This window comes from Schistocerca nitens, chromosome 7 (assembly GCF_023898315.1).
Source record: "Schistocerca nitens isolate TAMUIC-IGC-003100 chromosome 7, iqSchNite1.1, whole genome shotgun sequence".
Classification (NCBI taxonomy): domain Eukaryota; kingdom Metazoa; phylum Arthropoda; class Insecta; order Orthoptera; family Acrididae; genus Schistocerca; species Schistocerca nitens.
The window spans coordinates 616349862-616366311 of NC_064620.1; the positions used below are offsets into that span (position 1 = coordinate 616349862).

The 16450-nt window shown below is 47.7% G+C and overlaps 1 protein-coding gene across 1 annotated transcript in view; it reads left to right on the top strand.

Moving 5' to 3' along the window:
- The window catches only part of LOC126195787 (cytochrome P450 4C1-like), a 195243-nt gene that overhangs the window by 60072 nt on the left and 118721 nt on the right, over nt 1-16450 (top strand). The window contains exon 2 of the mRNA XM_049934421.1: nt 8337-8538. Within this exon, the coding sequence (XP_049790378.1) occupies nt 8337-8538 (202 nt within the window). The remainder of the gene's footprint in view (nt 1-8336; nt 8539-16450) is intronic.

Consider the following 16450-nt stretch of genomic DNA (forward strand, 5'->3'; position numbering starts at 1 on the left):
CGTCCAGACGATCCACAGCAGGCACTGCCGACGGCGGCGGCAGAACAGCCAAGTCGCTAGTGGGGCGAAGTTGCTCTAGGTCGCCGGCTTGTGCAGGCATCGCACTGTCACAGCTGGTTCCTAGACCAAAGTAACGTTCAGACCCTCTTCATCTTGAGAAATCTCAACCGTGAATTTATTTTCAAAGAATATACTTAAGAATTTAAATGTGTTAATGTTCTTGATGAATCGCCAGTAAATAAAATAATCATACTATGTGAGCGTGGAAGTACTTGCTTTTAACAAAAGGGAATTTTATTCCTAAAAGCTTTTTTTTTTTAAGAAACAGATTTAAAATTATAAGCAGAAAGCACCCTCTAAATATCAAGTTACAATTTATTCAGAGGCAGAAAGAGTGTATGACCTTTCGGGTCGAGAACCTTGCCGCTCCCTTTTGACACGGCCATAGTCACGACCGCTCACAACAACCTCTGAAAGACTAATCTGGTGTGTTGCAGATTTGCACCAGTGTACTTTTAGTTTAAAGTTTTAACAATTCACACAAACTATACACCCCGTAGGAGGGATGGAAATGGTACAAAACACTAAAATTAAAAAATTAACATGCCACCGAAGGTGCAACTTGATTTTAACTTGTAAGAAAACTCTTACTGTGGAAGAGTGGCAACTTTATATACTAAAATGACCATTAAAATAAAAGCCCATGAAATGCAATCTTATATAAAATTATACAAGGTTGGCCAAACAAGTGAACATGCTCTACAGTACACATATACCGCCTCTCAAGATGACAGGCAAGATCAAAACATATTTCAGGAATTAGGCCGTTACACTCCAAGCAATAAATTCGTTAACACACCGAATCCCACAAACATGACAGTGGCAGCTACTAACGTACGGCAGATTGATAGGGAGATTACCGAACAACCCGAACCGCAGGTTGCTCTAATCCGCCCCTACTCCACAAGGAAAAAAACGGACCACTCAATTCATAAATAACCACCTTCCGCGGGTGGGCAAACGGAGAAGAATGGTGGGACGACCCCAAAGCAAAACAGCTGGTGACCTCACCAAGAAAACAAGTAGGTTGTTTGATTTACTCTTGTTAAATTCTATCACCAATCACTTCCAATAAACTGCGATTTCTCGAGAAGACCTGGCGCGGCACCCCCAAATCGCTCTCCCGAACCGTCCGATGCCAGGTGCTTCAACGGACGCAGGAAGGAGCGCCGATCTCCCGTCTCACGGCGTCGCAGCTAACACCGGCCAGATCGATGTCGTGGGTTGACTCCTGTTGCTCTCGTGTCGACCGCGAAGTCACTACCCCTCACCATACAGCGCGGCCCACTGGACTCACATGCACCGACGCTCAAGGCGGACAAGTCATCTTGTGTCTCAGTGCGCGACTGACCATCCCATCGATCCAACCGCCAATGACCATTGCCTGAGCAACTCGAGCAGACTGGCGGCCTAACGCGCAGACTCAGATGCAGGAACTAAGCCCCCACCAGGCGACCACTCGCTGAGTTCTCTTACTGGCGGAGTGGAAAGACTCATTTATCCGACTTTAAAGATTGCTCCGAACGACAGACATACTAGCACTTCGGACGACAGACAGACACTGTCTCACAAATTCGGACGAGAGACAGACTAGCAAGCTGGGGACGAGAAACTGACCCAGACTCCTTGACTGAGGAGCTTATAGCGCCCCTTAAATCGACGTGAACAGCAAACTTTCCCCCTTTCCCACCAGAGGGAGACACCAAAGCTGCGATTGCCACAGCAGCGCCACCGCCAGAAAAGGAGGGCGACTGCCTCACAGTACGCGCTGCGGCGCTCCCTTCAAAACAGCAATTTTTACCACGGCTCAAAATCACTCAGGTATCACAAGGGCGATCGGTTACAGAATCCCAGGTAGGAGGCGAAGCATCCCAGTCAGAGGCTGCTCGGTACTGCCACTTGCACTTCTAGAGTGACCGCTGTTTCCACATCTGACCTTCAGTGTCGGAAGACGGGAGTCATTCGCCGCCTTGTGGCACAAAAGTCGTCGTAGGAAAGAAAGTTCCATCGAAGCGTCATGGCGTCGATGTGGTAGGAAGAGAGAGGGATGCAGCCGCCTGCACTGTGTCAGGCTCCGCAGGTAGGCGTGTCACTTGCGTCAGAGGCTCTTTCGGTGGCCTACCGGTAGGCGGTCAGAGAGGGCCGCCGCCTAAGTGACCGGCAGTACCATCGGTGGAGTCTCTCTCGGCATCTCAGCGAGCGGCAGTCGATTTATGCGCCGTTGTAGGCATTCCGAACGGAGGTGAGCCTCCTTGCTACAGCTAGAACAGGTCTTGGGTTCGCCGACATATATGACCGCAAACCACCCATTGATGTTTACGTAGGATCGCAAGTGTCAACGAAGATTAGTCTCGATATGACGCACTCCGTTTAAAATGGGGTATGTACTGAACTGCATCCAGCGTTCTGCAACGCAACTGTCAACCACGCCGTAGGGTCCGAAGACCATTATGACTTGTTCTGCCGGTAGCTCCAAAGGCAACCGTTGTAAGTGTATGGTACGAACGCAAAGGCCAGCATACACTATGGTGACCGCACCGACGTTTCCGTCTGTGTGACAAAGCCGGAGATCATGCTGAGCAGATTTCGAGATCCTGTTGCACGCCCCATTGTCAACGACCTTGAGGTATGCGACACTACTAAAAATGGAGAGGTCTACGCCCAGTACGTCTGATGGCGGTATCCTCGCCTCATAACGGAGAAAGCGTTCCACTTCAGCGCTTTAGGTCGTGTGTATTCATTATTAAAGGTGGATCGAAGTGTTGCTTTCCTAAAGCGGCTGGCCATGTTCCTGCTCGCTATCAAGCGAAGTCCACAAAGTAAACAGGGGAAGCTTTGCCCGTCGCTGGCAGAGACACGGAGCGCGTCCGCACCGCTCGGCTTCTGAAGCCAGACTGCTCGGTCGCCGACCTCGTCCAACTGGAAACACGGAAACACAAAAACGTTAAGTCCATCAGTATTAGCTTTGGACCTCATATTGTATTAATAAAAGACGTTTCTTTTTAGACAATATTTCGATATATCGCACTGAAAATACGATCTTCCATCACAAACTTTGACCTCGATTTTCTCGAAACCTAGGGAGTTTCTAGCAAGCAGGCGAAACATCCGTCACTTTACTCTGAATATGGATCGCCCTTGCAACATTTTATCAAAAATGGGTTACCACATTTCACACTTTGTCAGAAGGTACCCAACCTGTGCCTTAGAAAATACGATGTGCTAACAGTTCAGATCCACTGAAGCGCCAAAGAAACTGGTGTAGGCATGTTTATTCTAATACAGAGATACGTAGACAGGCAGAATGCGGCGCTGCGGTCGGCAACACATATATAAAACAAATGTCTGGCGCAGTTGTTAGATCGATCACTGCTGCTAAAATGGTAGGTTATCAAGATTTAAGTGAGTTTGAACGAGGTGTTATAGTCAGCTCACGAGCGCTGGGACTCAGCGTCTCCGAAGAAGCGATGAAGTGGGGATTTTCCCATACGATTATTTCACAAGTGCACTATCCATATCAGGAATATGGTAAAACATCAAATCTCCGACATCTCTGCGGCCGGAAAAAGATCCTGTAAGAACGGGAGCAAAGATGACTGAAGATAATCGTTCAACGTGACAGAATTGCAACAGTTGCTACAGATTTCAATGCTGTGCCATCAACAAGTGTCAGCGTATGAACCATTCAACGAAACATCTCTCGGAGCCGAGGGCCCTCTCGTGAACCCTTGATGACTGCACGACACAAAGCTTTATGCCTCGCCTGGGCCCGTGAACGTCAACACTGGACTGTTGATTACTGGAAACATTTCTCCTGGTCGGACGAGTCTCGTTTCAGATTGTATCGAGCGAATGGGCGCGTACGGATATGGAGACAACCTCACGAATCCATGGCCCCTGCATGTCAGCAGCGGCTGTTCAAGCTGGTGGAGCCTCTGTAATGGTGTGGGGCGTGTGCAGCTGGAGTGATAGGGGACCCCCGATACGTCTACATACGACTCTGACAGATGCACGTACCTTAGAATCCTGTCTAATCACCTGCATCCACTCGTGTCCATTGTGGATTTCGACGGTATTGGGCAATACCAGCAGGACAATGCGACACCCCACACGTTCAGAATTGATAGAGTGGTTCCAGGAACACTCTTCTCAGTTTAAACGCTTCCGCTCGCCACCAATATCCCCAGACATGACCATTATTGAGGATGTGTGGGGTGCCTTTCAGCGGGCTGTTCAGAAGATATTAGGCAGGAGTACCAACCAGTTCCTTTGGCTCCTCACTGTACGATGACACTCGGAACAAATCTTACACGGCTCACAGACAGGGGGCGCACGAATTCCCTAGACGGCGATGGTGACAGGAAGGCTATCCAAACACACAACCAAAGAAAGTAAATTTGCGTAATCGTGAAAGCAGCGGACCTCGCATTATAGGATAAACGATAAAAGAGGCCATTCAAGAGCAGGTAAATATTGGTATCTTTTTCATTTCATTCATCATAGTCGATGTTTTTCCAACGCCTGCAGCTCTGGCAACAGAAGATCTTAGGCTATACCATTCCTTCCAGAAGTCACTTACGATGATAAATGGAGGATCTGGAAATTACTGTACACCACAAAAATTTAGGAAAAAAAGTTCTCACTGACGATTTACGTGGTGTTTGTAATTAAAACACTGCCACTCACGGGGGTACATATGTTGAAGCGTTAATGTGGAACCTATTTCCGCTAAAAATAATAGTTCTAATTTTGTCACTGTTGTGTTGGCAGAAGAGCCAACACCGTGTCACTAGTTGAGGCCGAAATGCACGCGTTTTAGCTCACGCAGGCTGGCGTGAGGAGGGAAGAACTATACTGACGTGAGGTCTGGAACATGACAAGGAATTAGAAATCAGAAAGCGGACGTAATTAGTTTGATACTTAACTTTGATCCATTAATGATGAACGTCGCTCTTGACGGTACGTGATTTACAATATTATCTGTTCAGAATATCTTGTAGTAATTATACACTCCTGGAAATTGAAATAAGAACACCGTGAATTCATTGTCCCAGGAAGGGGAAACTTTATTGACACATTCCTGGGGTCAGATACATCACATGATCACACTGACAGAACCACAGGCACATAGACACAGGCAACAGAGTATGCACAATGTCGGCACTAGTACAGTGTATATCCACCTTTCGCAGCAATGCAGGCTGCTATTCTCCCATGGAGACGATCGTAGAGATGCTGGATGTAGTCCTGTGGAACGGCTTGCCATGCCATTTCCACCTGGCGCCTCAGTTGGACCAGCGTTCGTGCTGGACGTGCAGACCGCGTGAGACGACGCTTCATCCAGTCCCAAACATGCTCAATGGGGGACAGATCCGGAGATCTTGCTGGCCAGGGTAGTTGACCTACACCTTCTAGAGCACGTTGGGTGGCACGGGATACATGCGGACGTGCATTGTCCTGTTGGAACAGCAAGTTCCCTTGCCGGTCTAGGAATGGTAGAACGATGGGTTCGATGACGGTTTGGATGTACCGTGCACTATTCAGTGTCTCCTCGACGATCACCAGTGGTGTACGGCCAGTGTAGGAGATCGCTCCCCACACCATGATGCCGGGTGTTGGCCCTGTGTGCCTCGGTCGTATGCAGTCCTGATTGTGGCGCTCACCTGCACGGCGCCAAACACGCATACGACCATCATTGGCACCAAGGCAGAAGCGACTCTCATCGATGAAGACGACACGTCTCCATTCGTCCCTCCATTCACGCCTGTCGCGACACCACTGGAGGCGGGCTGCACGATGTTGGGGCGTGAGCGGAAGACGGCCTAACGGTGTGCGGGACCGTAGCCCAGCTTCATGGAGACGGTTGCGAATGGTCCTCGCCGATACCCCAGGAGCAACAGTGTCCCTAATTTGCTGGGAAGTGGCGGTGCGGTCCCCTACGGCACTGCGTAGGATCCTACGGTCTTGGCGTGCATCCGTGCGTCGCTGCGGTCCGGTCCCAGGTCGACGGGCACGTGCACCTTCCGCCGACCACTGGCGACAACATCGATGTACTGTGGAGACCTCACGCCCCACGTGTTGAGCAATTCGGCGGTACGTCCACCCGGCCTCCCGCATGCCCACTATACGCCCTCGCTCAAAGTCCGTCAACTGCACATACGGTTCACGTCCACGCTGTCGCGGCATGCTACCAGTGTTAAAGACTGCGATGGAGCTCCGTATGCCACGGCAAACTGGCTGACACTGACGGCGGCGGTGCACAAATGCTGCGCAGCTAGCGCCATTCGACGGCCAACACCGCGGTTTCTGGTGTGTCCGCTGTGCCGTGCGTGTGATCATTGCTTGTACAGCCCTCTCGCAGTGTCCGGAGCAAGTATGGTGGGTCTGACACACCGGTGTCAATGTGTTCTTTTTTCCATTTCCAGGAGTGTAGTAACTGAATATGGCGCCTTGTTAGGTCGTAGCAAATGACGTAGCTGAAGGCTATGCTAAACTGTCGTTTCTGCAAATGAGAGCGTATGCAGACAGTGAACCATCGCTAGCAAAGTCGGCTGTACAACTGGAGCGAGTGCTAGGGAGTCTCTCTAGACTAGACCTGCCGTGTGGCGGCGCTCGGTCTGCAATCACTGATAGTGGCGACACGCGGGTCCGACGTATACTAACGGACCGCGGCCGATTTAAAGGCTACCACCTAGCAAGTGTGGTGTCTGGCGGTGACACCACAGTCACCGGGTACAAACCTGGCGCTGTACCAACATCTCGTCGATGTGTTCGGTGTTCGTATTGCACACTCTGTGTAAATAGCAGTTAATAGTAAAATAACCTTATGCCTCTCTCATTTGTTTGAACTTTTCTGCTCATATTCTGCTCCTAACCCATTACATACCGAAACATTTCTGTAAGTGTTTCTTGCACTGACAGCTCCAAATCTGCACTCGGTGGTCAAAATTGGAACTAACTTTTAGATTGGTTTCGCATTAATGCATTAGAATATGTACAAAGTTTCACTGCCGTGCGATAATTACAGCCCACCGTGAGTAGTTGCACTTTACCTACAACCACCCAGAATATAGCAGTGTACCGTTTAAGTTCTTTAGAACTTTCTCTTGTGTATAATAACGACCATAAATGCATAAAATGTTGTTCCCCTCATTCATTTTTCTCTCTATTTGCAGATAGTACAGAAATAGAATTGAAAGCAAAATTGTTGATACGAATAGCCATTGTTATTATTAATAGCAGTTGCAAGTGATAGTTTAACGCAAATAATGTACTTATTCATTTTATTTACTGTCTAATAAGAGTGACTTGATGCTACTTTGCATCGGACCATAAGAAACACGCACCAATAAATTTTATAAAAAGCTCTCTATTTTTATGCATACTTCTCGTTGAATCGTGTACATCTAAGTAATTAATTGAGAACAATGTAATTACGGACACAAATAATAACAGCGTATAATAATAATAAGAATTTTATCCGCTGAAACGGAATACATCTGACTCTTTGGGAAACAATTCTTTCGCAATAGTTCTGTACCATATTATGATTTTACGTAAGGAATCAAAACGAGTGATTTTCTGCGCATGTGTAAAATTCTGCACAATGAACGAGGCATAATACCTGTCACTGGTACAAGAGAAACACTATTTTCTAACATCAGCATCTAAAAATTCCGGGTTTTACATTTACCTATTGCCCTAAATCCCCAAATAGACGATTTAAAGATACGACAATCAGAACTACTCTCGCGCAGACATCACTTAGAACACTTAAGTAAATTCTAGAAGAGCTTTATGATACACATGAAAAAACGTAACAGGTTCAGTGTTTCATTAGTCAAATTATTTGTGTAAGTGATGAAGTGTTCACCTACAGATACGTTGTCTGTAAGTTTTCTGCTGCCCTGTACAGTTCTGCGGAGGAAATGAACGCTAGAAATCAGGTCACTGGCGGTAATTAATAAAATGGTTCAAATGGCTCTGAGCACTATGGGACTTAACAGCTGTGGTCATCTGTCCCCTAGAACTTAGAACTACTTAAACCTAACTAACCTAAGGACATCACACACATCCATGCCCGAGGCAGGATTCTAACCTGCGACCGTAGCAGTCGCGCAGTTCCGGACTGCGCGCCTAGAACCGCGAGACCACCGCGGCCGGCGGTAATTAACATTTCCAAGTCGTTATTTATCTCTGTTCGCTGAGGTTTACAACGATGCATTACAGTTTGCTAATTCACTCTGATTCATTGTTTTCCAAACAACATGTTTCAGACTCTACGTGGGCCCGAAACTGGTGATTGTGCTAACACAGCCAGAAGACGTCCAGTGCCTGCTTTTGGGCAGCAAACCGCGACAACGCGAACCCTACGTTGCGCACGTACTGCGTACATTTATGGGAGACGGGCTGCTCACCATCAACGGCGAAACCTGGAAAAGACACCGAAAGAACATCGAGCCGGCGTTCCATATAGAAGTGAGTCGAATTCGGTGTAAGATCCTTCTACCTGAAAATGAAGTATTATTAAGTCTACTCACCTGTAATTGCTTATAGGAGAAATGCAGCAGTGTGAACGCTCACGTGCCTTGTTACACTATATATCTTCCCTCTTCCTCTGCCTCTCCTCTCTCCAGCCTAGTGAAAAAGATGTTGCGTTGAGACATTTTCTTGCAGTTGTCAGAACTGCTGGTTCAGACGAGTTGAAATTAGGTAATGATGATTTGAAGTACCTAAGTTCGAGCTAGTTAGGGCGAAATCTCATCTAACCTTGAGCCACAGTAAGAGTGCTTATTGAGTACTGAGCTATATCAAATATTCATTCACTGTAAGCCTCATAGATTAACTTAGTTTGTGCGTATACTGATATAGAAGTTGAACCAGAAATCCGCAGACAAAGTTTCAGAGGTTGTTGAGGGACACCTTCAGAATATTTTGACATAACGGACCCAGTCTCTGGTGGTCCGTTGCAGAATTAACGCACGAGAGTGGCCCATAGAGTAATCCACTGCATTTTTTTTCTCAGCCGAAAACAATGCTACGAATGCGAAACGTAACTCATGTATTATTTGAAATCCCGTGAGTGAGCGCGCCAAGTTTCCGTCACTCTCAACAAATAGCGTAGCTGCAGAACAGTTTCAAAAAGGCGTCTGTAGGTGATGTACGTTACAAGCAACATGCCGTCATTGAATTTCTCACTGCAGAGAAAGAAACTGCAGCCGGCCGAAGTGGCCGTGCGGTTAAAGGCGCTGCAGTCTGGAACCGCAAGACCGCTACGGTCGCAGGTTCGAATCCTGCCTCGGGCATGGATGTTTGTGATGTCCTTAGGTTAGTTAGGTTTAACTAGTTCTAAGTTCTAGGGGACTAATGACCTCAGCAGTTGAGTCCCATAGTGCTCAGAGCCATTTGAACCATTTTTAGAAAGAAACTGCGGGGAATATTCACAAACGCTTGTGCAATGTCTGTGGAGCATCTGCTGTCAACAGAAGTACAGTTAGTCGCTGGTCATGGAAGGTGAGGTCATCGGAAGGCAGTTCAGTGCAGCTCTACGATTTGCAGCAGTTGGGGAGACCATCCGTGGCTGTCAGACTGGATGTGTTGCAACGAGCTGATGTTGTCATTCGCCCTTAAAGGATGCCATTCGTGGATGGCATTTTGAGGACGACGAGGAAGTGATTCACGGACAGGCTCCATCACCAGGACAAGGATTGGTACTGACAGGGCATACACGCCCTTGTTTCACACTGGAGGAAGGCCGTAGAACGGGATGGAGATCACGTGGAAAAACAGGGGGTTTAGATAAAACACCATTCTTTCATGCATGTAATTCACATTATGTTCAATAAATAACTGTTGAAGAAGAAAAAAGCGGTGCATTACTTTCTGGGCAACCCTCGTATTTCGTTTGGTTTCATGTCCCACTTAGCTTTTTATTTATATTGCCCTGAAATTCGTGCATGGTACTACAAATGCCGACAGTATGCGCTGTGTGTCTTTTCTCCATTCACTCACTTTACTCGCTGTTGTCAACTCCGATGCCCTCCTTACTTCGTTGCCCTCAAGTTCATATTCAGCAGTACTAGGTTCTGTGTAGGGTTTTGTTGAACGGCGGTGTTGACTGAGTGTTAACAGTCTTACACTGCAGCACTATGGATAGGTTTTCTGACGGAATGTTGGCTTCTATACATTTCACGTATGGGTTCACTGAATGCAATGGAATAGTGTCATGACGATAACATGCTGAGCAGTTCCTATGCCGATGGCAAGCACAAGGGCGGATTTAGGGGGGGTAGGGGAGGGGGGGTGCAATTGCTCCACCCATATAGTCAGAGAGACAAAACAGAGAGAGAATAATCACAGTTTTTACTTATGGGCATATTTGTAATGTGTAGTATTAGAAATGTAGGGTTAATGGGTGTAAGAGGAGATATATCTATTGGTGACTGAGGATGATGCACTTAACAACAGTATTTATGTCATTTGCAGACTAATAATTAGAACTGTTATGAGCAGCATATTTTTATGTTGGTTAGTACCTCCAAGTAAATGTGGTAAGAGAAAGCCATTAATGCTTATTTTCCCCTGGGCAGCATGGCAGTTGTCAAAGTATAGATGTATTGCTGTCAAACTATTAATGTACACTCCTGGAAATGGAAAAAAGAACACATTGACACCGGTGTGTCAGACCCACCATACTTGCTCCGGACACTGCGAGAGGGCTGTACAAGCAATGATCACACGCACGGCACAGCGGACACACCAGGAACCGCGGTGTCGGCCGTCGAATGGCGCTAGCTGCGCAGCATTTGTGCACCGCCGCCGTCAGTGTCAGCCGGTTTGCCGTGGCATACGGAGCTCCATCGCAGTCTTTAACACTGGTAGCATGCCGCGACAGCGTGGACGTGAACCGTATGTGCAGTTGACGGACTTTGAGCGAGGGCGTATAGTGGGCATGCGGGAGGCCGGGTGGACGTACCGCCGAATTGCTCAACACGTGGGGCGTGAGGTCTCCACAGTACATCGATGTTGTCGCCAGTGGTCGGCGGAAGGTGCACGTACCCGTCGACCTGGGACCGGACCGCAGCGACGCACGGATGCACGCCAAGACCGTAGGATCCTACGCAGTGCCGTAGGGGACCGCACCGCCACTTCCCAGCAAATTAGGGACACTGTTGCTCCTGGGGTATCGGCGAGGACCATTCGCAACCGTCTCCATGAAGCTGCGCTACGGTCCCGCACACCGTTAGGCCGTCTTCCGCTCACGCCCCAACATCGTGCAGCCCGCCTCCAGTGGTGTCGCGACAGGCGTGAATGGAGGGACGAATGGAGACGTGTCGTCTTCAGCGATGAGAGTCGCTTCTGCCTTGGTGCCAATGATGGTCGTATGCGTGTTTGGCGCCGTGCAGGTGAGCGCCACAATCAGGACTGCATACGACCGAGGCACACAGGGCCAACACCCGGCATCATGGTGTGGGGAGCGATCTCCTACACTGGCCGTACACCACTGGTGATCGTCGAGGGGACACTGAATAGTGCACGGTACATCCAAACCGTCATCGAACCCATCGTTCTACCATGCCTAGACCGGCAAGGGAACTTGCTGTTCCAACAGGACAATGCACGTCCGCATGTATCCCGTGCCACCCAACGTGCTCTAGAAGGTGTAAGTCAACTACCCTGGCCAGCAAGATCTCCGGATCTGTCCCCCATTGAGCATGTTTGGGACTGGATGAAGCGTCGTCTCACGCGGTCTGCACGTCCATCACGAACGCTGGTCCAACTGAGGCGCCAGGTGGAAATGGCATGGCAAGCCGTTCCACAGGACTACATCCAGCATCTCTACGATCGTCTCCATGGGAGAATAGCAGCCTGCATTGCTGCGAAAGGTGGATATACACTGTACTAGTGCCGACATTGTGCATGCTCTGTTGCCTGTGTCTATGTGCCTGTGGTTCTGTCAGTGTGATCATGTGATGTATCTGACCCCAGGAATGTGTCAATAAAGTTTCCCCTTCCTGGGACAATGAATTCACGGTGTTCTTATTTCAATTTCCAGGAGTGTATATTGACAGACGTAGTCCACATAGTGGTGCAGTTATGACCATGGAGAAAACATCAGCTACTAAATTATGAGACCTGTTTGTAGGGAGACTATTCGAAGCAGAGAAAAAGCAACCAACACATTTGCGTGTGTCCATTTTAAGGTACCACATTTAAAAGCATGTGTAGTTATAACCGTTACATCCTCTATGTACAGTGTGTCTCTCATAGATCGCCAGACGGATTTTCTCTAGTGTTTCGGCAGATACGTGCAATTTCATTTTTACAACGTGTAGCCAGAGCCAGCCCAAACAAACAATGCTCGTCACATCTTTCATGAACACACAGTATCCATGGAAAGCGTCGGCTTCTTTCCCGTTACAAACAAAAGTATTTTTAAAGAGGTATTTTACGTGCTCATTCCACAGAGTGCTCCAAAATCAGCCTCGTGCGGTATTCCTTTTATTGACGTGTATTGACAGGGACAGCAAAACACTGAGAATAAACAGGACTACTGCAGCGGCAACACCGCTCCGGCACCTGCTGGCTGCTACTGCCATGCTGATGCACCAAGTAGTACTCTGAAGGTAGCCGTGAACACCCTGCGAAAATTTGTCGGGGGAGATCTGGTACACTCTGAATATGTACTGTCTTGTAAAATGGGAAACAAAATGAAATTTCAGGGATCGAGACGGTATATGATGTTATTTCAATTATCACAAAACAGAGTCAAATGAAGAAAGAACTTAGCAGTACAAGCCCAGTTATTACAATGGGGTTGCACCCCCTCTGACCTGGATGTATGTTTCGGTTGAGAAGGCTGCGGTGAAATCTTGTCATCCTCTCTTGGGGCAAACTGGCCCACAATCGTTTTAACTGGTCCTCGACATACTGTATACCGTCGCTGAGATGCAGTTGATGTCCGGGCTGGTCCCACTCACGTGCTGCCGAGACAGATCCAGGGATCTTGCTGATAGATCTTGCCGTGCCGACCACTGGGGTACCACATAATTAGCAGACATGTGCCATGAGTGGACGAGTGTTATCCTGTTGAAAATGGCATCATGACACTGTCACACGAGAAGTAACACATGAGTGTGCTGGCTGTCAGTGACGTGCCAAACGCTCTGTTAGTTACTTCAAGCACTGTCGCCCCTGACCTGATGTCATACGAGATGGCTCCCCAGACCGTGATGTCAGGAGTAACACCGCTGAGCTACTGCAGAACATTGGAAGAGCAGTATCTTTCCTTGGGTTGCCGCCATGCTTGATAATGATGGTCATGAGGAGAACTGTGATTCACAGCTGAACACAACGCGACGATAATCATCGGCAGGCCGCGCATCCCCGTCACGGCAACACACCAAATGCAGCCGCTTGTGTTGTGTTATTAACGGCAGCATACACTACAGACGACAGTTTCCTCACCTGGTTGCTGATAGTCTCCAGCCAGTTGTGTGGAATGATACAGAATTTTGCATCGAGGCCATTACTTAATCTCGGACGGCAGGCACAGGTGTAACGAGGTTTCGAAGTGCATGGTCACATCACGACGATCCTTCCTTTTGATGGCCAGGCGCAGTCCAACGAAACATTGACGATGGGTATTCCTGTCCCCATATTCGCACGCAGTGCAACGTCAGACCACTGTTACATCAGAACACCCTACAAATCTTGATACTATTCTATTCGAATAGCCCGTCAAACGAAGACACACGGTGAGGCTCCTTTGGAACTCTGTCAGGCAACGATACTGCTATCTCACATGAGTGCACCTCATCTCTGTGTCGTTCACAGTGGTTGCGCAGCATCTGACGCTGTTCACGTCTCTAATCTACCCTACCAGCCCTGGTAACAACACTGAACACAAGCAACATTAATCCAATCTGATGGATTTGAATGCTAATCATTTACGTACCCACCGATGCCTTGTATGTGTGTGAAGTTACGTTGACATCTGACCACATCTTTGGGTTCTACACTTTTTTGGATCAGCAGCGTCTCTCCAAAGAGTCGTCAGGCCCATTTTGTTTGGTGTTTCTCAGATATCTGCAATTTTGTTTTTGCCGTCTATAGACGGGATCACGTCAAACAAACATTGCTCATCATACGTGTCATCTGCGATCGGTGTCAACAAAAAAATCAGTTTTTTGCCCCGTTACAAACAAAATGACGTTTAATGTCTAATTTTACGTGCACATTCGATAAAGTGACCCCAAATTGGTCTCATGCTATATTCGTTTCACTGATATGTATTAACAGCGACAGTAAAAGACGAAGAATAAGCAGTACTGCAGCAGGAACGAAGTAGGGTTTCTGCATTGCAGTTGCAGACAGCGTGAGGCAGGGAGGCTGGGCAAGCAGAGGTGCTGCAGTGCCTGTTGCTTGTTGTGCTCTACAGCCACTGTTAATAAATATCGAGAAAAGGAATATCGCATTTGGCTAATACAGGACCACTCCATCGAACGGGCGCGTAAAATTTCGCTTTCAAAATAATTTACTTTGTAATGGGAAACAAACTAACGCTTTTCGTTGGCAATGGGCGTCGCATGAAAGAGGTGATGCGCAGTTATCTGTTTGGGCTGACTCCTGCCACACATTACAAAAACGGAATGAAGACTGACAAAATGACTGGGAAGTTGCACATGTCACACCAATACCAAAGAAAGGAAATAACGGTAATCCGCTGAATCATACACCCTTATCGCTGACGTCGATTTGTAGTAGAATTTCGTAACATATCCTGTATCCGTACATTATGATGTATCTCGAAGAAAACGATATATTGACCAACAGCCAATACCGATCCACAAAATATCGTTCTTGTGAAACACAACTAGCTCTTTCAAAATGGCTCTGAGCACTATGGGACTTAACAGTTATGGTCATCAGTCCCCTAGAACTTAGAACTACTTAAACCTAACTAACCTAAGGACAGCACACAACACCCAGCCATCACGAGGCAGAGAAAATCCCTGACCCCGCCGGGAATCGAACCCGGGAACCCGGGCGTGGGAAGCGAGAGCGCTACCGCACGACCACGAGATGCGGGCAACTAGCTCTTTATTCCCAGTGAGTAATGAGTGTTATTGACAGGGAATATCAAACTGATTCCACATTTTTAGATTTCCAGAAAGCTTTTGACACTGTACCTCACAAGCGACTTCTGATCAAGTTGCGTGCCTATGGACTATCATGTAATTTGTGCCACTGGATTCGTTATTTCCTGTCAGGAAGGTCACAGTCCGTTGTAATTGACGGAAACTCATTGAATAACACAGAAGTAATATATTGCGATCCCGAAGGCAGTGTTATAGGTCCTCTGCTGTTCCTGATATACATAAACGATATAGGAGACAATGTAAATAGAACTTCTACATTGTAGTAGATGTTAGTGCCATTTACCGTCTTATAAAGTCATAAGATGATGAAAACAAATTTCGAAATGATGTAGACAAGATACACTACTGGCCATTAAAATTGCTACACTACGCAGATGACGTGCTACAGACGCGAAATATGACCGACAGGAAGAAGATGCTGTGATACGCAAATGATTAGCTTTTCAGAGCATTCACACAAAGTTGTCGCCGGTGGCGACACCTACAACGTGCTGACATGAGGAAATATTACCAACTGATTTCTCATACACTAACAGCAGTTGACCGGCGTTGCCTGGTGAAATGCTATTGTGATGCCTCGTGTAAGGAGGAGAAATGCGTATCATCACGTTTCCGACTTTTATAAAGGTCGGATTGTAGCCTATCACGATTGCGGTTTATCGTATCGCGACATTGCTACTCGAGTTGGTCGGGATCCAATGTCTGTTTGCAGAATATGGAATCGGTGGGTTCAGAAGGGTAATACGGAACGCCGTGCTGGATCCCAACGGCCTCGTATCACTAGCAGTCGAGATGACAGGCATCTTTTCCGCATGGCTGTAACGGATCGTGCAGCCACGTCTCGATCCCTGAGTCAACAGATGGGGACGTTTTCAAGACAACAACCATCTGCACGAACAGTTCAACGACGTTTGCAGCTGCATGGACTATTAGCTCGGAGACCATGGCTGCGGTAATCCTTGACGCTGCATCACAAACAGGATTCCCTGCGATGGTGTACTCAACGACGAACCTGGGTGCACGAATGGCAAAACGTCATTTTTTCGGATCAATCCAGATTCTGTTTACAGCATCATGATGGTCGCATCCGTGTTTGGAAGCGTGTATTTCGTCATCGCCATACTGGCGCATCACCCGGCGTGATGGTATAGGGTGCCATTGGTTACACGTCTCGGTCACCTCTTGTTCGCATTGATGGCACTTTGAACAGTGGACGTTACATTTCAGAC